Source organism: Salvelinus sp. IW2-2015, unplaced genomic scaffold (genome assembly GCF_002910315.2).
Source record: "Salvelinus sp. IW2-2015 unplaced genomic scaffold, ASM291031v2 Un_scaffold83, whole genome shotgun sequence".
In the NCBI taxonomy this organism is placed as follows: Eukaryota; Metazoa; Chordata; class Actinopteri; order Salmoniformes; family Salmonidae; genus Salvelinus; species Salvelinus sp. IW2-2015.
This window is the reverse complement of record NW_019942514.1, coordinates 3,859,819-3,882,001: the sequence shown is the minus strand read 5'-3', so window position 1 is coordinate 3,882,001 and position 22,183 is coordinate 3,859,819. Positions and strand designations below refer to the sequence as shown.

Below are 22,183 nucleotides of genomic sequence, written 5' to 3'. Positions count from 1 at the left end.
TGCTCCATACCAGCACAAGGGGGAGTTAGAGCACTGATTATGCTTTCGGGTCCTACTGTGTCTCTGACAATGAATGGGTGACATAAACCTAAATAGAAACTATAAATTGTGCATGACTTCAGTCATGCACAAGTGTAACTGTTGTTACACTTGTTGTTAACTGTTGTTACACTAAGGTTGTTACACTAAGGTTTTTATTCTTATATTTTGTTAGGATTATTTTGCTCTTACTGTAGCCCACTCCTGGCCGGTCACGTTATCTATTTGTGACATTGTGGTTACAATAAAGAATGTAAACAAGATGCTGTGTTTTTATTTACAGTAGTGGTGGACAGCTGGTGGCATTTTGAAAACAGGTTTTCAAACCCTTGTGGCCCGATTTAGTAGGACAATATACTCTTTATAGCCTGGCTACTGTAGGTGTGAACATCCACCTGCCTGCAATGTATTCAATGATTAAGTACTCTGAAGTGTTACATTTCTAACTCAAAACAGCAGTACAGTATTTCTTCATCAATATCTTTATGCTTTAGTTAATATAATATATTAATATATTATGATAAAAATACTCTTTCAAAATGCAGATGTTTATTTAGTTATGGATCCATAACAAATTACTATGGGAATAAATATCACTGAATTACAGAAATATTGGAACAAAATTGTCTAATGAAAGTAAACAAATGGTTGCTTACTGGAAAATACTYTTTTAAACACACAAAGTCACGTTGTGCAGCGCCATTATATATATTAGCAGGTAGCTGGACAATAGACTTGCCTAGAAGGAGGGTAGGGGAGAATTCTATCGTCAAATGTATTTCTAAGTTAGGTTGGCTGTATCACAACCGGCTGTGATTGGTTGCAATTTCAGTTTAATCCACCAGAAAAGACAAAACAAATAATACAACAAAAACTATTATTATGTATCACATCCGACCGTGATTGGGAGGCACATAAGGCGGTGCACAATTGGCCCAGCGGTTCTCTCCCTCTTAAAACAGAAATAAATGTTTTGGCCTTTACAAATATTATTTTTGTATTTATTCAGATTACAATCGCTCACTTTCGTTTTTTTGAATTCGAAATAACCTCCAAAATATCGTTATATATTATCAAGTTGATGGCACAGTCATATAGTCCGGCACCTACATAAAGCTGAGTGACTCACTCATTCATGGCTTTGGATCAAAATAAATAAGTACCAACATTCTTTCTGATAGTCTTTAATAAAGAAATGTTTTGGTTATCCTGAGATTTTTATTTTCATTGAGTCTCTGTTTTGGTACTGGTTAGACTACAATTATACAATTAGGGTGTAGAAATGTTATGCTCTTAGTGTAACCTTTATTTAACTAGGCAAGTCAGTTAAGAACAAATTCTTATTTACAAGGACACCCTACTCCTTCCTCCCAGTTGGGGAATTGAACCCCTGTCAACCGCGTGCCCGCACAACACGGGGATTCTTTAGCTAAAAGCTACTGTATCCTACTCCCAACTGTCACATTGTACAGCACCATATTTTCCTTTCCATCCTAACAGAAACCCAGAGGGTTTTTAGTTTTTCTTGGATTAGAAACCCCATAATATTAAGCAAATTAATGAAGCAAAATTTCTTAAAATCAGTCCCATATACTATGTTCTTACAAAAAAAGTTTTACATTTTCTAGTACAGCTGCTATTGAAGGCTATCAAATGCTTCTCAAAGATGCCCTCTGGTGATCAAACTAGCACTAACTAGCATTAATGGTACCAGTGGTTGGCACTTAAATAACGTGCAGTAGAATTCTGCGGCACCATGCAGGCTGTGCCGCCATGCAAGCTCCACATACAGTATCTGCACATATGTGACGTAGTAAGCAGTTTTTGGGGACCACGTCTGGCTCGTGAGTGCTACTTTCATAACTACTGGCTAAAAAGTATTCAAAAGTACTGGAGAATCTCTTTAAAGGATGCTTTCTCACAAGTGACTGTTTTTCTCTTTCAGGTTCTCTTATGTACCTGAATGAAGGCACACTCTTAAACAACGTCAGAGTGCGGTATAGTAAAGACAAGATTTATGTAAGATGTCCTCATCTCATTACAAATCAAATGTAGATTAATCCTAGGCCTTTAAGATAGACCATTCTCTTCCTGTAAGAAACATCTGTTGGTCATAGGCCTAGTTGTGAAATTCAGATGCTCTAGCTCTCGGGTGTCAAACTCATTCCACGGTGGGCCGAGTGTCTGTGGATGTTTGTTTTTTTCCTTTCAATTAAGCCCTAGACAACCAGGTGAGGGGAGTTCTTTACTAATTAGTGACCTTCATTTCTCAATCAAGTACAAGGGACGAGTGAAAACCCGCAGACACTCGGCCCTCCATGAAATGAGTTTGGCCACGTGTGCTCTAGCTCATGTGATGATTAAAAATGTGACTTTTTGCTACACAGACTTGTGTGGCCAACATCTTGATTGCGGTGAACCCTTACTATGACATACCCAAACTGTACACTCCAGAGACCATCAAGTCTTATCAGGGCCGGTCCCTAGGCACTCTACCACCTCACGTCTACGCTATCGGTGAGGGCAGACATCTCTATTACATCAGTGGCTGCTATACTGCCTGGTTACTGGTCATAAATGCAGTGTGTTTAAATGTAAAGCAATGGCTACATTTGACATACATTTGAATAAAGCCTAGGACTATGTCATGTGAAAGTGTTGCCAAAGCATCAGATCATTACTTGATTGATTGTGTTTTTTTTTGGCTTTCTGTCTTTCAGCGGACAAGGCTTACCGGGACATGAGGGTGCTGAAGATGAGCCAGTCTATCATAGTGTCTGGAGAATCTGGGGCCGGGAAGACAGAAAACACAAAGTTTGTCCTCAGGTCTGGCCTAAAATACTACTGACTACTATGATCTTGTTAGTTACTACAGACAACCTTTAAAATATTAAAGATAGACTGAGCGAGATAACATTGCACGACGTAAACAATGTGTCAATTTCCGCAACAATTAAGAGTGTTGTAGCGCAAGACTAAACTTCTCTGCTGTTTTGGTCCTGTAGCTATCATGCTGAAGCAGTATGAAGCGTACCCTTGCATGTGCACAGTAACTGTGTCTCAAAAGGCTGTTATTAGCCATTTTGAACAGTCAGTAGGCTATTAAATTCAGTTTTCCTGGTTTTGTTTTTCCAGGATTTCGTTTTTTTTTCAGGTTTTCGCAAGTCCACATCAATGCTTAAACCACATTAGGAGACCGATTTTTTTTTTTTACTGGTAGATATAAGTTAAGAAGTATTTCCTAGTACCTACCATACCGCTGTTGTTATGCTGTGAGCTCTTTCACACGACAACCAGTTGAGAGCTGTGCACTCTTGCCCAACAGATTTTCCGCTCAAAATAGGCAATGTGTGGTATGCGCTCGTGATAAATAATCTACATACCTAATAGCTTTAGGAATTTCTTTATTTGTTTTATCAATTATTATATAGCCTAGATTGAAAATAGCATTATTACAATATTTGTATCAGTGGAACAAGTGGGCCACTGACGTGGATGATTGACAGACCCACAGGGTTTCCTCAACCTCCCTGGGCCAGCGGGCAGCCCTGTATGTCGAGCCCTGATGTTGTGTAATGACGTTGGTCGTCAGTGCATAAGCCATGTTTTCTGTAATTTCACAGATCTCCAAAGTAGGGATGTCAAACAGTATATCTTTTTTTATGGAGTTAATCACAGGATTTGCTTACTAATCACAATTCAACGCATATTATGAATTTGCTCAAATTGAGCTGTAATTTAAGTATTACAAGAATATTGACGTTAGCAAAATCAGGTAAATTGATAAACGCACACATTCTTTACCCTCGACGTCAACTTGTTTTGACATCGCATTGTTTTTAGCTGTATAGATTATGTATTTTGGATGTTTTCAGTGTATTTTGAACGCTTTCAGACAATGCGATAAATCATGATGAAAAAATGTGTCCCCTCAATTACAAAAAGTTAACTTGAGTTAATAGCCCTAGTCCAAAGATTAACGTCATATACTGTAGCATCATTGCTATTCTTCATCCTATAGATATTTAACAACATCATACGGAACGGGGCAAGATATTGATGAGAGAATTGTTCAAGGTAGGATTTAACAAATAACTTCACCAATAACTTCCAAATCGTTCTTTGGCCATCCAAAGTGGAAGAGAACCCAATACTTATTTTGTGCATGTACATTTCAGCAAARCCCCTGCTTGAGGCCTTTGGAAACGCCAAGACAGTCAGAAATAACAACAGCAGTCGTTTTGGGAAGTTTGTGGAAATCCACTTCAATGAAAAGGTTAGCCATCATTTTCTGTGGCTAATGCAATTTCAGCCTAAAAAGGAATTTCTGTATTTTGGTAAATTTCATTGTTGCTTCATTGGCCCACATTGTGTGTGTGTGTGTGTGTGTGACAGAATAAAGTGGTGGGTGGCTTCGTGTCCCACTACCTGCTGGAGAAGTCAAGGATTTGCATGCAGAGTAAAGAGGAGAGGAACTACCACATCTTCTACAGGCTYTGTGCCGGAGCCTCRGAYGACATCAGACAGAYGCTGCACCTTGACTCCCCTGACAGCTTCAGGGTCAGTGGTACACACACACACTATGCATACACAAGCGGGCATACTGCACAATCTAGAGGGTGACCTGTGTATTACTGTGGAGGGTAACTAGAGAGCATCTTTCGATACCAGGTTGAGAGGAAAGAATGCTGCAAATAGCACTCGCGTGTGAACTCCCTGTTCCCTATGCCTGACTGGGTTCTTTGCGAGAGAGATATCCTGTGTTCCTCTCCCTACCTAATAAAGCAACACACATCCTCCTGGCAAATTCTTCCACCATGATGCAAATTGTGTCAATTGGAAAATTCTATTGTATCGTTGGTGAAAATGTTCCAGTGTGTTCTGTTTTAGTCTGACATTTTCCACCAACATTTTTCCCTTTTGACATAATCTTGCTGCCAAGTGGTGTGAAAGTAGTCATAGACAACAATGAGGCTTTCGATTATGTCCACAACTGAACCAGATTTGTGCATACCTCTGTTCATAAATGTAAATATATTCTCTATATGACCACTAGATGTCATYTGTGTTATATATAATATACAAAACCCTCTAATTTATATTTTAAAGTGGAGAGATTCTGCACACCTACTTAGTATTTGTTTTTCATTTCTCAATTTCAGCTGTGCCCCCAGTGAAACTAAACTCACCTTTGTGAACTTGGGATTTGTAATGTAATCATAATTACAATCAGTTTTCTAGAGCCTACACCCACACTAAAGGTGTTAGGGGATTACCTAAATTAGTTGGTTCATTTCACCTGCGCTCTAAACAACACTATAATAACACTAATATAATAATATGCCATTTAGCAGACGCTTTTATCCAAATCGACTTAGTCATGCGTACATACTTTTTATTGAAATATATTTAACCCTTTACACTCGTACCCGTATACGGGTTGAAAATGGCAGATTTGGACACTGATAAGCGCCTAAATTGGAACGCAGTGGCTGTACAGTAATGTGCTATACATGACGTCAGAGCTCAGGGTCTACGCTTCACAGCTCTGTGTGGGTTTTGACTGACAGCCGTTCTGAACTTGAGCACCGCTTGTGACAAGAAGTTGCCCCCATCCCTCCCACTGTAAGTTACGAGGACTCTGTATTTTGAAAGATGACGTGATGATTATAATAATTAGAACTTTGATGTTTTACAAGCAAGCCAAGCACCTGTGAGTCCAAATGTGCACTTCATATTTCCATATCGTAAAACTCACATAGTATACAGTGACAACATTTATGATCAATATTTTTGATGTACAGTTACAAGATGACATGGCATAATACCCTGGGTTGTCCTAATCAGAATGAGCCTTGGTTTGTTGTATTGTGAAGAAAATTGGCAACGGACCACACATCTGAATGCACTCCATTCTATGCGAACAAAAATTACAATCTGTTTCTCTGAATTACCTTTTGAAAGCCTAACACTATAAGATTGTATTTTTTAATTTAGCTAGTCGTGTTTAGTCAAATAATTTCCCCATAATCTCCAAACTGTTCCCTTTTAATTACCACGATGGTTATGCATATTCTTTCGATATTTCTTCTGTAAGAAATATTTCAATTTAGCCCTATCCATATAGGCCAAGGGTGTTAAATGGAATGTTATTGAGACCCAGGCCTATTTTTCAAGGGAGCCCTGCACACAGTCATACAAATTAGAGTTAGAGTTCTGGAGATCATTCCACAAGGAAGGTGCAAAAAAAACTAAACACACATTTACCTTGGTGGACATTGGTGGAGGTTTATGGTAGAGAAATTAACATTTAAATTATCTGGCAACTGCTCTGGTATGACATTCTTGCAATCAGCATGCCAATTGAACGCTCCCTCAACTTAAGACATCTGTGGTATTGTGTTGCGGCAACTCCTTTACAGTGGTACCTAGTGACTTGGATCTACAGTTGCGCTCAGCTCAACACTGGGGTAGCTTTTGAGTAAGTTTGAGGGGTCATTGTAGCACATGGCAATGTGTGAAACTTACTCCTCAGCCTGAAGTGCCCCCACTTGCACCAGCAAATAGCGAGCTTTTCATTTTGCGGTGACTAGTAAGACCTAGACACCTAATAGTCACAATGAAGAGAGTAGGAAGTCACCTGTCAAAATAATTATCTGAAACAGTGTTCCATCACGGCAGCAGAGCCATAGTAGTTGAGGAAAAAAATGTGACAAAAAATGTCATATTTACCATTGACAACAAGTTAAATGCAGTCCTCAATGGAGGAGTCTGAACAGCAGACACAGAAGCTGGCGGAGCTGTAGGTCCACTGGTAGATAACTCGTTAAAATATAGGGAGGGGGGGGAATACAGAGACAACACTAGAGTATGGAATTTAATTTCAGTAAATCAGAAGAGAGTACATGTTGTTTTAGCCTGTAAGCTTTATTAATTTGACCTCCTGGGGAGAAATCCACAGACCCTTCTCTGAAGCCCCCCGAACAAAGCTGTCTACGGACCTGCATTGGACAATTCTCTCTGTAATGATACTTAAGGAAGCTTGTTTTAGGAAGCCCCCTGCTGGTGACTTTCCATATCAAAGCACTCTCAAACAGCTCAGCCGAAACCTGTAGTCAAGGGTTGATGAACCCTGGCTCTCTGGAACTTTCCTCAACCTGTTATGATTGGTAGACAAGGTCACAACTTGGGACTTTGACACTGTATACACTCTCTTTGTTACAATATGCCATGACAATTTTAATTGCCAAATATTATAATAAAGTTACTGTTCATTAGTAGTAAAGGCTTACATTTAATGACCGGCATTTCTAGTAACACAGTATGTTTTCTACATGAACACAAAGTTCATATGTCTTTGCATGTTTTGCCATTATCTGTTGTCATAATACATACCTTCTGAAAGAGGTCATGCCATCTCTTCTGCCTCGGAGCTGGCCTGTTGCCCGATCGGCAGGCCAAACCCCTGTGGTGGCAAATGTCCCCAAGCAGGACATCAACTCCTTTATGGGGCTTTTTAAATGTCTGAAACCAACATGATGAGTGTGTCACACTACCGCAAGAACAATTAGCAATACATAGCAAACCTAATGTAAACAAGGCTATCAGTCAGCCCACAAGAATACATGGTGGTGTTGCGAAATTTGTCAGTATTCAAGCAAGTAGGCCAATCAAGTATCATGGCAAATTAGTCAACTTAGGCTATATCAGGGAGGCTATATCATGGACTGACTGATTTTACATAGGTAATGTTAGCTATGGCTAGAGACGTTTATAACCATAGTTTGTCCCCTGGATATCAAAGCATTGACATCAAAGCATTATCTAACTTACCTGGCATAATAATATAGCTACCTAGCTAGCTAGTCAAGAGAAAATGAGGTGACGCTAACTCTGAAAGCTCCCCCCATTTGAAAAATAATGCTACTGTAACATTACCAAATGATATACATGACCATACTGTAAGCTCTTTTCTAGATAGCTAATGAACTTAGCTAGCTGAATAGTATTTATTAAAATGGACTAACTTAACCTTAGTAACAGTAGCAGATTGCATTATATTTTAGATATAACCAACTTTGATAGTTCTTACTAACCTATGAAAATGAATGCTAGAGCTACTGTAACTTTACTGTACCATTACCATGCTAGCTAGCTTGCCACGCAGCTAAGTTAAGCAACAACTCTTGATAGCCACAAGTTAGCGGTTGATATTTAAAATCTGCTGTCTGAAAACAAGTTGGCTCTGGTTAATATTTATGGGGACAACAAATGTTAGTGTCTTAACGACCGTTCCACAGGTGCATGTTCATTAATTGTTTATGGTTCATTGAACAAGCATGGGAAACGGTGTTTAAACCCTTTACAATGAAGATCTATGAAGTTATTTGGATTTTTACGAATTATCTTTGAAAGACAGGGTCCTACAAAAGGGACGTTTCTTTTTTTGCTGAGTTTACAACGCAATTAAAGCCAAGTGAACTGTGAAGCCATGGATATTAGATACTTCATCTTTGAACATGACAAAAAACAATGCCACTGTTCTTGCATGCATTGTTATCCTACAACATTTATTAATAACAAATATACTTGCTTGGGGTAAGATACTGTATTCTCAGGACCAAACGTAAGAAAAATGGGTTTTGTCCCTAAGGCATTCACTTTGCACAATCCACTTTTGGTCTCTTGTCCGATAAGCCACTTGTCCCAAATTGTGGTCCGTCTCATTCTAATCAAATGTTATGCCAATGTCTCTGTCACTCAATTATAAACATATCCAACATAGTTTAGCTTATAGCTTGTGTCTACAGATGTCATTTCTGGAATGCTAATTGTTTGTGTATGCTCTCCTTTGTCCCTCATAGTATTTGAATCGAGGATGCACCAGATACTTTGCCAGCAAGGACACAGACAAACAGATCATGCAGAATCGCAAGAGTCCTGAGGTACTGTACCTTTCAGCTTATTGTCTTCTACCTCTCTTCAATGTAGAAAATAGTAAACAAATAAATAACCCTGGAATGAGTAGGTGTGTCCAAACTTTTGACTGGTACTAATATGTATATATATATATATCTTTAATTTTTACTTTTACCCCTTTTTCGTGATATCCAATTGGTAGTTGCAGTCTTGTCCCATCGCTGCAACTCCCGTACGGACTTGGGAGAGGCGAAGGTCGAGAGCTATGCGTCCCCTGAAACACGCCCTGCCAAGCCGCACTGCTTCTTGCTTTACCCGGAAGCCAGCCGCACCAATGTGCCGGAGGAAACACCGTACAACTGGCGACCGAAGTCAGCGTGCGGCCCGCCACAGGAGTTGCTAGTGCGCGATGGGACAAGGACATCCCGGCCGGCCAAACCCTCCCCTAACCCGGACGATGCTGGTACAATTGTGCACCGCCTCATGGGTCTCCCGGTTGAGGCCGGCCTAGATAGAACCCAAGTCTGTAGTGACGCCTCTAGCACTGAGATGCAGTGCCTTAGACCGATGCGCCACTCGGGAGGCTCTAAGACAAGATGTTTTAATGGAAAACTGTGCTACTCTAGTGAAAGGAGGATAAACTACACTGATTCCAGCAAAGAAATGTGCCTAGGCTCTGAAGACTGAGCTGCCTCATGCTAGCCAGCTGAAAAACAACAACATAGGACACATTTTCAATGTTTTGGTATTTAGCTATGTTTTTGTCGATTGTAGGACTGTAGCCACAGAATTCTACATCCGTGAAAGGCTAATATCGGCGATAACATCGGTCACCCGATAAATCGGTCGGGATCTAGTCATAGTATCGATATTAGTATTTTTGAGGCATCATTTCCAAATCAACCCGAAAGTAGTGTTGTCTGTACGATACCAGATTTTCCTTGGCAATTCGTTTTTATCTTGAAGCAGACCTTTTTAAAACCTACTTTTGTAAAATATTGTGTTCTATAGCTTGCAAAATAAACAAATGTGACTCTGGGTGACAAGGCTTTTTTTCCAACATTAGGACTGTTTTCTTCAAGATATGTATGTCTTTTTTTTTTTGCTTCCTTCCGAAAGTATCTAAAATGTATTGTGAAGCTCAATAGTCACTTATAGATGATTAGAACATGATGCGTGAAAAATTATAATATAGGTACCATGACTTGGGATTTGTAACACAAATTCTAAAACGTTAGCATTTGGAAATTGTGCCAGGGAAACTAAACCAAAGCTTGGATTGCTGTAATACCTTGTCCATAGTTTGATTACAGGGTAAGGAAACCAATAATTTTGTCATTTCTGTGAACTATCTTGAGTCTAGCTGTTTAAAAAAAAAATGGCTATTTTCCCTTCTCTCTCCATTCGATAGGCTACGAATATAACTATGGGCTTTCATCATTTTATGCATGCATGGCTTTCTCCCGATTTAAACAAGGAATTAATTGGAGTTCCTTCTCAAAAAGTTGTTTTGAAAGCCTAAAAACGTACGGTAGCCAGGGGACTAATAACGACAGAGAAGAAACAATATCTATAGCTTATTGAACAATCTAATGACAAGTTTAATCAAGTTTAAGTTAAATAAGAAAGAAATTATCTTAGTGGGGCTGGAAAAATCACTCCATGCGAGGTTGAAAAGCAATTGGCCAATTGGCCAATCCTCCTACTAGACCTATCATAAATGCTTTTAAGGGAAATTCTGCCACTTTTCAACCTCATTATCTCCAGCACCATACCAGTGTCCACATATATGAAAACGGAGCGTGGTTAACAAGATAAGAAGAAAGCTGAAGCTGAAAAATGCTTCTCTGTGTGATCAGGGTAGGATTAAAGGAAGAAAAACACAGATTTTCAAAACTTGCAACGAGTTTCTAGCCAGAGGGAGGTTATTTTCTTGCTCCCCACGTCACCACTAATCTCATAGCATTTGAAAATCACTGTTTTTAAAATGTTTTTTTTTATTTATTTTTTATCGGGTATAACTTTCTTTGTAAAAATGCGCCGTTTTCACATACAGTGCATTTGGAAAGTATTCAGACCTCTTGACTTTTTCCACATTTTGTTACGTTACAGCCTTCTAAAATTGAGTAAGTTAGTTTTTTCCCCCTCAATCTACACGCAATACTCCATAATGACAAAGCAAAAACAGGTTTTTAGAAATCACATTTACATAAGTATTCAGACCCTTTACTTAGTATTTTGTTGAAGCACCCTTGGCAGCGATTACAGCCTTGAGTCTTTTTGGGTATGACGCTACAAGCTTGGCACACCTGTATTTGGGGAGTTTCTCCCATTCTTCTCTGCAGATCTTCTTAAGCTCTGTAAGGTTGAATGGGGAGTGTCGCTGCCCAGCTATTTCCAGGTCTCTCCAGAGATGTTAGATCGGGTTCAAGTCCAGGCTCTGGCTGGGCCACTCAATGACATTCAGAGACTTGTCCCGAAGCCACTCCTGCGTTGTCTTGGCTGTGTGCATAGGGTCGTTGTCCTGTTGGAAGGTGAACCTTTTCCCCAGTCTGAGGTCCTCATTGCTCTGGAGCAGGTTTTCTTCAAGGATCTCTTTGGACTTCCCCCAATTGGAGTAAACTAATAAACAATAACACTTAGGCTTCTACCTTCAGTTTATACATCTTATACACATTTTACAGACACAATCTATTTTACAATAGTTATATTTTGTTTGTTTTTAGTCCTTCCTCTATTTCTGATATCCATCCAGTTTGATTTCAATTTTTAACTGTGCTATTTCTAAACCTATATACATTTTACAGACCCCGTATGTTTTACATTGGTTATCTTGTTATTAATTCCACCCTTCAGCTCCATTCAACCCCTCCCAGCTATCGCTTAACACCATCCATTTTGGATGTGATGATTCACAAAAGTACTGAATCTTTCTATTCTCATAGCTTCTACAGATTGTAAATTAAAGATTTTTTTTTCTGAAATATTTACTATATTATTGATTGATTGACTATGGCTTTTCAAATCACCCAGTATTGCTATCTGCAGCGTTAGTTCTAGGCAAATGTTGCAATTCTTCAGCTATTCCTGGACCGGTGACCAAAAACGTGCTACATATGGACAATACCAAAATAAATGATCTAATGACTCTGCCTCCTCACAGCAAAATCTGCAGAGCTGGGAAGATTGTATCCCCATATATATAACATTCTATTGGTTGCAAGAATTTTGTATATTAATTTAAAGTTTTGAATCCGGCGTTGTTTTGCGTATCAATTCATAAACCATGTGCCATGGAATGGGTACATCGAAAATCTCTAACCAACTATTTAGCAATTTATATGGCACAGCTGTCAGTTTTTTGGTCCTTAAATTAAATTGGTATATGTTTTTATTTATCACACTTTTCTTTAACCATTTATGTTCTTTAATGCACGGCCGACATACAAGTTCCTTACTTTTTTCCCCTTCTACTTGCTTCTTCCATTTCTGTGGTAACGCTGCAATTAGTTGGTTGTAATTTTGGGTAGAGCAGACATTTCCATATGTAACTCCACCAGTCCTATTTATGATATCATTCACTAAAATTATACCTTTTTTTAAATTTCTTCTGAAAATATTTTTTTTATCAATTAGTATATTTGAGTTTAACCACAATATTTGTTGTATTATTTGTTCTGTTTTTTCAGGTGGATTAAACTGAAATTGCAATCTCTTTGGACTTTGCTCCATTCATCTTTCCCTCGATCCTGACTAGTCTCACAGTCCCTGCCACTCAAAAACATCCCCACAGCATCATGCTGCCACCACCATGCTTCACCTTAGGGATGGGGTCAGGTTTCCTCTAGACTTAATGCTTGGCATTCAGGGAATCATCAGACCAGAGAATCTTGTTTCTCYTGGTCTGASAGTCCTTTAGGTGCCTTTTGTCAAACCAAGTGGGCTGTCATGTGCCTTTTACCGAGGAGTGGCTTTCATTTGGCCACTCTACCATAAATGCCTGATTGGTGGAGTGCTGCAGAGATGGTTGTCCTTCTGGAAGGTTCTCCCATCTCCACAGAGGAACTATGGAGCTCTTTTAGAGTTACCATCGGGTTTTTGGTCACCGCTCTGACCAAGGCCCTTCTCCCCCAATTGCTCAGTTTGGCCGGGCGGCCAGCTCTAGAAAGTGTCTTGGTGGTTCCAAACTTCTTCCATTTAAGAATGATGGAGGACACTGCGTTCTTGGGAACCTTCAATGCTGCAGAAATGTTTTGGTACCGTTCCCCAGATCTGTGCCTCAACACAATCCTGTCTCGGAGCTCTACGGACAATTCCTTCAACCTCGTGGCTTGTTTTTTGCTCTGACATGCACTGTCAACTGTGTGACCTTATAGACAGGTGCCTTTCTAGATCATGTCCAATCAATTGAATTTACCACAGGTAGACTCCAATCAAGTTGTAGAAACATCTCAAGGATGATCAATGGAAACAGGATGCACCTGAGCTCAATTTCGAGTCTCATAGCTTAGTCGTTATGCTGAATTGTGTTTAGATTGATGAGGGGGYAAATGTATTTAATCCATTTTAGAATAAGGCTMTAATGTAACAAAATGTGGAAAAAGTCCAGGGGTCTGAATACTTTCTGAATGTACTGTATGTAGACACTGGTATTGTACTGGATATGATGAAAATAAGGTTAAAAAGTGGTGGAATTGCCCAAGTTATGTACTGGATATTCATAACAGTATATTTCCCAAATATTCAAATATCCTAAGAAGTTGTTGGCGCTTTCAAAAAGAACAAGAATGAAAGTCTATAGGCATATTCTCAATCATAGCTTTATGAGAGATTGAACAAACAATATTAAGATAGGTGGATGCAAATAAAGCAGGTATTATCTAGTTCTGAAGACGGTCTAGACTTTTCTTCGATCTAGCCCTTGATTTATAGCCTAACTTTCGCATGCGCCGTCATGTGTGTGCCACATTGACACAGACAGACACACACAAACCTCTTCCATGCTGAAGCTTCACCAGAAAGGAATATTAAAAAAGATTTGCCTGCACTTAGCCTCTGCCCAGGCTTTCAACATTATCTTTCGTCATGATTCGTCTAGTTGTAATTTCGCGCTATAGGCCTACGGTGGTTTTTAGCAGAGTTTAAAAACCCTCACATTATTATACTTTTTTGGGTTGGCCAATAGGGTGCAATGCCATCATATATCATGAGCTTTTATGAGTACATAATCACAATAGGACAAAGGTTGACATCGCCCAACCTTAGATATAGGGTATAGGAAGTATTCATGCCACACTGTATCAAGGATTGTCTTTAGAAATAAATAACTTCCGGTGCTTTGGCTTAGGTGAAAGTCTGGCAAATCTGTTGTAGGCTATGTGTGAATTGTTACATTCAGACAAATTTAAACAGGCCTATGTATTTACCATTTTAACAATGAACCAAATGTACCTTTTCACAGCTTATATTCAGTGTGTTGAGAGAGCAATGATCACATGACAGTTGGGGTGTAACTAATAAAGCTTGCACGTCTCTTTGCCCTGCCTCGGGTCTGTGTAATGCAGGATGATGAGGTGATGACGCTTTCCTTAGAAGACACTCTTTGTTTTGCTCACTATGTAAACCCCATGCTTGTGATTGTAGTGCAAACAGGAGCTATGCAGAGCATGCTTCTTTATCATTGTGCATGGGATTTTTCTTTATCCAGCTTCTGTCAGGCTCAGAATGTCACAGTGTGGTGAATTATCCGTCTAAGGAGAAACTGTTAGACACACACTTATGACTGGTCAGGGGAAATCCAACAACCAAAATCTCACGGAAGTGAAGTAGTGTTAGAACAACATCACACTGTGACATTCGCTTTAGTGTGCCTCTGCTTTGAAGTCTGCCAACCTTCATTCAAACCAGAAACCACAAATCCACTGTACTTATCTATGCTTCTGCTTTTATCTGTCAGTGGTGGATTTCTAATTTCTGATATTAGGGGTGAGACGTAGCATTTGACGCTAGGTCAGTCAAGGCTACTGTAGCCTTCATACTGTAGGAAGGTGTGATGTGTGTGTGTGTGTGTGTGTGTGTGTGTGTGTGTGTGATGGCTCTCACATGAAAAATGACAGCCTACAAGGGAGGCCAGGAGTCTTTCCTAGTTGGGTCACACGATGGCACTGGAAAGACTCTTCACTTTAGCTAGCACAGGGCCTGTATTCACAAACAGTGCTGATCTAGGATCAGGTCACCCTGTCCATAATCATATTCAGTATAATCTAAAAGACGAAACTTATCCTAGTTCAGCACTCCTACTTTGAGACTCTCTGTGAATACGGGCCTAGGTGTAGTATCCTGACTCTCCTGTCTCTTCCTCCTCCAGCATGTGAAGCTGGGCGCCCTGAAGGACCCTCTGTTGGACGACCAGGGAGACTTCAACAGGATGTGCGGGGCCATGAAGAAGATTGGCCTGGATGACACGGAGAAGCTGGACCTGTTCAGGGTGGTGGCCGGGGTGCTCCACCTGGGAAACATTGACTTTGAGGAAACCGGGAGTACATCGGGTAAATCAAGTTACATACCTAGCGTATCTCTCTTAGTGTAGCTCTCTGGAGTATTAGAATGTACACACACTTACGCAGATACGTGTGTGTGTGTGTGTGCACAAGCACTCATCTGCATACGCTCAATGGGGCTTATTGGTCCTTTTATTGTTCTGACAGCATTGAATCACTTCTATAACGTGGCAGGAGGTCTACTCCCCACCCCTGGCTGACACATTATTCTCTGTAGGGTCTCACTGTCCCACCTTTGAAGTACACCCATTGAAAAGGACATGCTCTGATTCCACTCTCCTACCAGCTGCACAAGAGTGATGCAATACATCTGTCATGAAAGAAAAGTGATGATTCAAGCTTATCTTGAGATGGATGATGTAATCGATTGCTGCCTCGAGAGCAGATATTACCTGGAACGTCGCAAGGTGCTCACTCCGTTGAAATGGTTACATGTTGACAGCTAATTTCCCTCTCTCAGACCATCTGTCTGTCTCTGCCCTTCAAAAGTGCATTACTACTTCACAGCCTGCGACAAAGACGGTACTACTTCTGCAGAATGTGTGGCGTGTATTCCCAGTGTGGCTGTATTCAAGCATTTGGCAGGAGAAAGAAAGTACTAAAATCCATCCAAAATCCAATTGAGGAGGCATAATGGATGTTGCTCCATTTTCTTTTTGTGCGCACCAATAATTTGTTTTGGTGTGTGTGTGTTTCCAGGCGGCTGCATCCTGATGAACCAGTCTAGTCAGAAGCTGGCCTACTGTGCTGACTTGCTGGGCCTAGACCAGGAGGACCTGAGAGTCAGCCTCACCACCAGGGTCATGCTCACCACAGCAGGGGGCGCCAAAGGAACAGTTATCAAGTAAGACTACCTCTAATGCTGCATTTAGATGGTATGAGGTAGACGGCAAACTCGATGGCATTGTTTCGATGAGAGCACGACGGTAAATTAAGTTGAGGCTGGCGGTGAATGCCATCTGCCGCCACGATAGATGGGACTTGCCGCCGGAGTTCAAATATTTTTACTTTTGCTGTCTGCCATAGCGTTGTTTTCAACCGGATGTTGATTTGCACCGTTTTTTTACTGAAATCACTATAGTAATGCATACCGTCGTGCTGGCTTACTTATGCCATCACCATCTCTCCTGCTTTCTTGTCCCGCTATGCCGACTGATATGACGGTTTTTGCTTCCCTCGTCTGAATGCAACATTAAACTACCTCTACTGCTGCTGCACTTTTATACTTTTAAAGTCTAATGCCCCATTTACATTGTGGCTTATTTAATTATGCCGTACGTCATCTTCACGGTGTCTTGCCCCGCTACTGAACAATCAAGTGTAGTATTTGTAATGCAAGATGGAGGAGAGCCTGTCTCTCGTCAGAGATCGCATAAATACATTGTTTCAGGTGATAATAAAACATGAGACTGAACATGACTAGATTATAGATGAGAATATGGGGTGGGGAAAGTGGGCAGTAATGGCACCTACAGTAACTTCATAGGGTTAAAGGTTTGCTCTGAACCTGCTGCTTCAGCTCGATGCCTGTCCAGAAAAAAAACGGAGAGCAGAATACTTTTGGAATGTTTGAATTTTGACGAGTATTCCAGTCCACTCCGTCCTGCACAAAAATTGATATTTGAAACTAAAATAAACCTTAACCTTACACAACAAATTAGATTTTGGCAAAACTAACTAACAGTTAAAAATAAGTCAATAAATTAACATATCTAGTAATGGCACAGTGAAGTCACTGTGGACTGGAATACTGAGACTGAGTGCAGGACAGAGTGCTACACCATAGCTGAACTTGCTCCATTCAGAAGAACTCCACTTTGTTCATAATCATCAACCCTTTGAATAATTGAAGCCAAATGGTGTTGGAGAGTGCTAGGAGAATTAGTCAGCCAGGGTTCAGGGAGTACAGTCACTTCTAACGGCTTGTCTTTTGACCTCCTTACCTACTTGTTTTAGCAAAACAATACCATCCTGTAAAAACGTACTCTTTAAGAAACAACTCAAACTTTCTTTGCACATTAACCTGAAATGACTGTATTGATTAAAAAGGCTTTTTATTTTTTATTAAAGAGTACCCCAGTGTCCCAATTTCGGCCTCTCACTTAGTTTTTTCCCCCCAGGGTGCCTTTGAGGGTGGAACAGGCGAACAACGCCCGGGACGCCCTGGCCAAGGCAGTGTACAGCTGCCTCTTCGATCACGTGGTCAGGAGGGTCAACCAGTGCTTCCCCTTCAAAACCTCCTCCAACTTCATCGGGGTGCTGGATATCGCCGGCTTCGGTAAGTCGGCCTAGAGCAGTGAGTTTGTCTGACAGTTTGTCTGTTTCTCTGTAAGTTTGTTTCTCTGTCTGCCTGTGAGTCTATCGAGCCATATTTCCGCTAATTTATCTTGTAGGTGTTCGTTTCCTTCATGTCCTCACACAAACTCCTTTTCTCGTCACGTTCTAAAAACTTTCCTGACATAATTTGATATATTCAGTACCAGTAACTGCCTGAAGATGAGCATTCTTCATTCCCACTTCAGACGTTGCAGATCATTTTCACTTTCATACTGCTTCTCACTCCCCTCAGAGTATTTTGAACACAACAGCTTTGAGCAGTTCTGCATCAACTACTGCAACGAGAAGCTGCAGCAGTTCTTCAACGAGCGCATCCTGAAAGAGGTGAGTGAGAGTGAAGTCTGGGGGTGTAGAGGTGGCTCGCTAGTGTTGTCACGATACCAGAAATTTGACTTTGATACCAGGTTTAGTTTTTTTTTTTTTTAAGGAAGCCATGTATGCATTAATGAATCAATTATATAATCATACAATCAATTTGACTTTGTTTTTACTAATCTAACTACAAAACAACAATGGTAATAATTTATTTGAAAGCTAAATCTCTATTGATTAACTGGGTAAATCAAGATGTAGCCTAGGTCTATGCAAAATACAGGTGAATGCATATTATTCAATAGGAGTGTGTGCATTCATTGAGTTATTGAGCTTGTTTAGCTGATTTCAGGGGCTACAGATGACAAACAATCCCTACCATTTAGGACTTATTTTATTGGCGACTGCTAGGAGAACAGATTGCATGGAAGAATTAATCTCTTTTATAAAAGTTTGCGCTGACTCTTTAAGAATGTAATGCCATCTTTTGCGAGGCAGATGTGCCTGTGGAATCTGACTTTGTGGCTATGGAATCTATTGGAAACCAGATACGTGAAAAAGTGAATAAGCTTTTTGGTGAGAATCAGCTTTGAAATCAGCATATTTTGCATTATCGTTTGCAAATTATCACAAAAAGTACTAGGGTAGTGAATTGATCTTGCTTCAGCTGTAAGCTAGCAAGGAAAATTAGCATACAYAAATAAAAAGTGTTCTAGCCTGTATGGACATTGTTTTGCAAACAGTAATTAACAGTTTAAACATTTCTACATGCATTGTTGCATTATTCAAGTGTGCTAACTCAGCATGAGTGAGGAGCTAACAATGCAGCCCAGAAAGCTCTAGTGAGGGGTTAAAGTTCTCCGTCATAGATTCAGGAGAGGTCTTTTTTGAGATCAGTGTAGATCCGGTTTGGAGATGGCATAGCCTAGTACAGACAGAAGCATATCTGTTCTACGAAATATATTCCCAAATAACTGTATTCTCAAATATTTTATTTTTTCTGTTATACTGTGTGCACTGAACTGATATGCATGATTGTTGATGACACGCCGATGTTCAGAGGAAGGGAATTAAATAGTCTGTCCTCTATAATGCTCAAAACAGCAGTGCTCAACTCAGACAGCGGTGTGTAACATCCTGTAGCTGCTGGCAAAGTAATTCAAAGCCTGTACTATAACATTTAGGATGTAACTTTTCAGTGCTACTATTTTTGCCATGTAATGTTGTTAAAGCAAAATCAGACAACCGCATAGTAGAATAGTTTACCTACAGCCTTATTCTAAAATGTATACAATTTTTTCCCCCTCATCAATCTACACACAATACCCCATCATGACAAAGCGAAAACAGTTTTTAAAAATAAAAACCAGATATACCTTATTTACATAAGCCTTCAGACCTTTTGCTATGAGACTCAAAATTAAGCTCAGGTGCATCCTGTTTCCATTGATCATCCTTGAGATGTTTCTACAACTTGAATGGAGTCCACCTGTGGTAAATTCAATTGTTTGAACATGATTTGCAAAGGCACACACCTGTCTATATAAGGTCACACAGTTGACAGTGCATGTCAGAGCAAAAACCAAGCCATGAGGTTGAAGGAATTGTCCTTAGAGCTCCGAGACAGGATTGTGTCTAGGCACAGATCTGGGGAAGGGTACCAAAACATTTTTGCAGCATTGAAGGTCCCCAAGAACACAGTGGCCTCCATTCTTAAATGGAAGAAGTTTGGAACCACCAAGACTCTTCCTAGAGCTGAATGCCCAGCCAAACTGAGCAAATGTGACAAAGAACCTGATGGTCACTCTGACAGAGCTCCACAGTTCCTCTGTGGAGATGGGAGAACCTTCCAGAAGGACAACAATTTCTGCAGCACTCCACCAATCAGGCCTTTATGGTAGTGGCCAGACAGAAGCACATGACAGCCTGCTTGGAGTTTGCCAAAAGGCACCTAATGGACTCTGACCATGATAAACAATATTCTCTGGTCTGATGAAACCAAGATTTAACCCTTTGGCCTGAATGCCACGTGTCACGTCTGGAGGAAACCTGGCACTATCCCTATGGTGAGGCATGGTGGTAGCATCATACTTTGGGGTTGTTTTTCAGGACTGGGAGACTAGTCAGGATTGAGGGAAAGATGAACGGAGCTAAGTACAGAGAGGTCCTTGATGAAAACCTGCTCCAGAGCGCTCAGTACCTCATACTGGGGCGAAGGTTCACCTTCCAACAGGACAACGACCCTAAGCACACAGCCAAGACAACTCAGTAGTAGCTTCAGGACAAGCCTCTGAATGTCCTTGAGTGGCCCAGCCAGGGCCCGGACTTGAACCCGYTCAAACATCTCTGAAGAGACCTGAAAATAGCTGTGCAACAATGCTCCCCATCCAACCTGACAGAGCTTGAGAGGATCTGTAGAGAAGAATGGGAGAAACTCCCTAAAGAAGACTCGAGGCTGTATTCTCTGCCATAGGTACTTCAACAAAGTACTGAGTAAAGGATCTGAATAGTTACTTAAATGTGATATTTCAGTTATATTTGATAAATTAGCAAAACGTTCTAAAAACTATTTTTGTTTTGTCATTATGGGGTATTGTGTGTAGATTGAATTTGAAACTATTTATTCAATTCAAGTCTGTAATGTAACAAAATGTGGAAAAAGTCAAGGGGTCTGAATACTTTCCGAATGCACTGTATTTACCTGTTGTATTCAAGATAAATATTCCTCAAGGCGCATTTGCGTTCGGAGAGCCATCAGACAAGCAGTCAATGCACAACTATTCTTAATGCAATCGTGGGAAAATACTTTTGAATGCAGTTTTGGCCTTTGTTTAAAAAAGAGGGGGATCCCAGTTTTACATTGCTACCACATTTATTTKTCTACTCAATTGCGAGGGTGTCAAATTTTACAAATGCAGTAAACGGTAATTGAATAACCGTGTAACTGATGGATGAAGACCGTCATGAAAATATAATAACCGTCAAAACCGTTTAAATAGGCCTACATTCGATTTAGGTTTTATTTTTATTAACTTTACTTTCATGTTGATAAACTTTACCTAATAACGGGAGTGTTTACTAATTAGCCGTCAAAACCGTTTAAATAGGCCTACATCATTTTAGGTTTTATTTTTATTAACTTTACTTTCATGTAGATAAACTTTACCTAATAACGGGAGTGTTTACTAATTAGCCGTCAAAACCGTTTAAATAGGCCTACATTCTTTTAGGTTTTATTTTATTAACTTTACTTTCATGAGATAACTTTACCTAATAACGGGAGGTGTTTACTAATTAGCCGTCAAAACCTTTAAATAGGCCTACATTCATTTAGGTTTTATTTGTATTACCTTTACTTTCATGTTGATAAACTTTACCTAATAGCGGGGGTGTTTTACTAATGATGGTAAGAAATTGTTTTGCTAACTTAGTCTATGAAACTTTCTACATCGCCTCTTCTTTCCAACTGATGATGTGCGGAGGTGTAGAGCGCTATAGGCTATGGCACTTAATTATTTATTTTTTAATAGTTTGATGTGTGTACTTATTTTATACAATGCCCATTTTTATTGCTTGCTAGTAAATAAATAAATCTCTTTTAAAAAAGGTTGGATGCGTCTMACTATTGATTAATTATTCAACAGCAGTCGACAAGGTTGTTCTGGCTCTGAGGCCTATAATGTGTCGAATGGAAAATGCGCCAATCCTCTCTAACCTGGCATGGTATAATGTGATACGGAACCTTTTCTTAATTTATAGACTAATCAACGCTGATCATACCCCCGGTCCTGGCCAATATGTCACGAGACAAAAAAAATGCCGCCCTCCTATCCCCACAAAGTAGAATAGTAGCCAGGGCTATACAGTGTCAGCCCGCATATGCAGTTTTGTGAATGCCCATGTGGTAAACTACCTTTTATAAAACAGGCAATTTACTGTTAATCCCTGTCATTTGGTTACATTCATTTCTGTTAATGCATGTATTAATTACAGTAATTTACTGTTCTTATTCTCGG

General features: G+C 40.0%; 1 protein-coding gene across 6 annotated transcripts in view; it reads left to right on the top strand.

The window, feature by feature from the left end:
- The window catches only part of LOC112068102 (unconventional myosin-VI), a 78,981-nt gene that overhangs the window by 20,457 nt on the left and 36,341 nt on the right, over positions 1 to 22,183 (top strand). For 5 of the 6 annotated variants that reach the window (XM_024135138.2, XM_024135137.1, XM_024135135.1 and 2 more), the window contains exons 4-14: positions 1,985 to 2,058; positions 2,427 to 2,556; positions 2,760 to 2,865; positions 4,061 to 4,116; positions 4,218 to 4,315; positions 4,435 to 4,599; positions 8,904 to 8,984; positions 15,326 to 15,506; positions 16,218 to 16,362; positions 17,639 to 17,796; positions 18,088 to 18,179. In XM_024135138.2, coding sequence (XP_023990906.1) covers positions 1,985 to 2,058; positions 2,427 to 2,556; positions 2,760 to 2,865; positions 4,061 to 4,116; positions 4,218 to 4,315; positions 4,435 to 4,599; positions 8,904 to 8,984; positions 15,326 to 15,506; positions 16,218 to 16,362; positions 17,639 to 17,796; positions 18,088 to 18,179 — 1,286 coding nt within the window. Of the gene's footprint in view, positions 1 to 1,984; positions 2,059 to 2,426; positions 2,557 to 2,759; positions 2,866 to 4,060; positions 4,117 to 4,217; positions 4,316 to 4,434; positions 4,600 to 8,903; positions 8,985 to 9,160; positions 10,167 to 15,325; positions 15,507 to 16,217; positions 16,363 to 17,638; positions 17,797 to 18,087; positions 18,180 to 22,183 lie in introns of those variants that run through there. The other variant, XM_070438020.1, reaches the window with a different exon arrangement.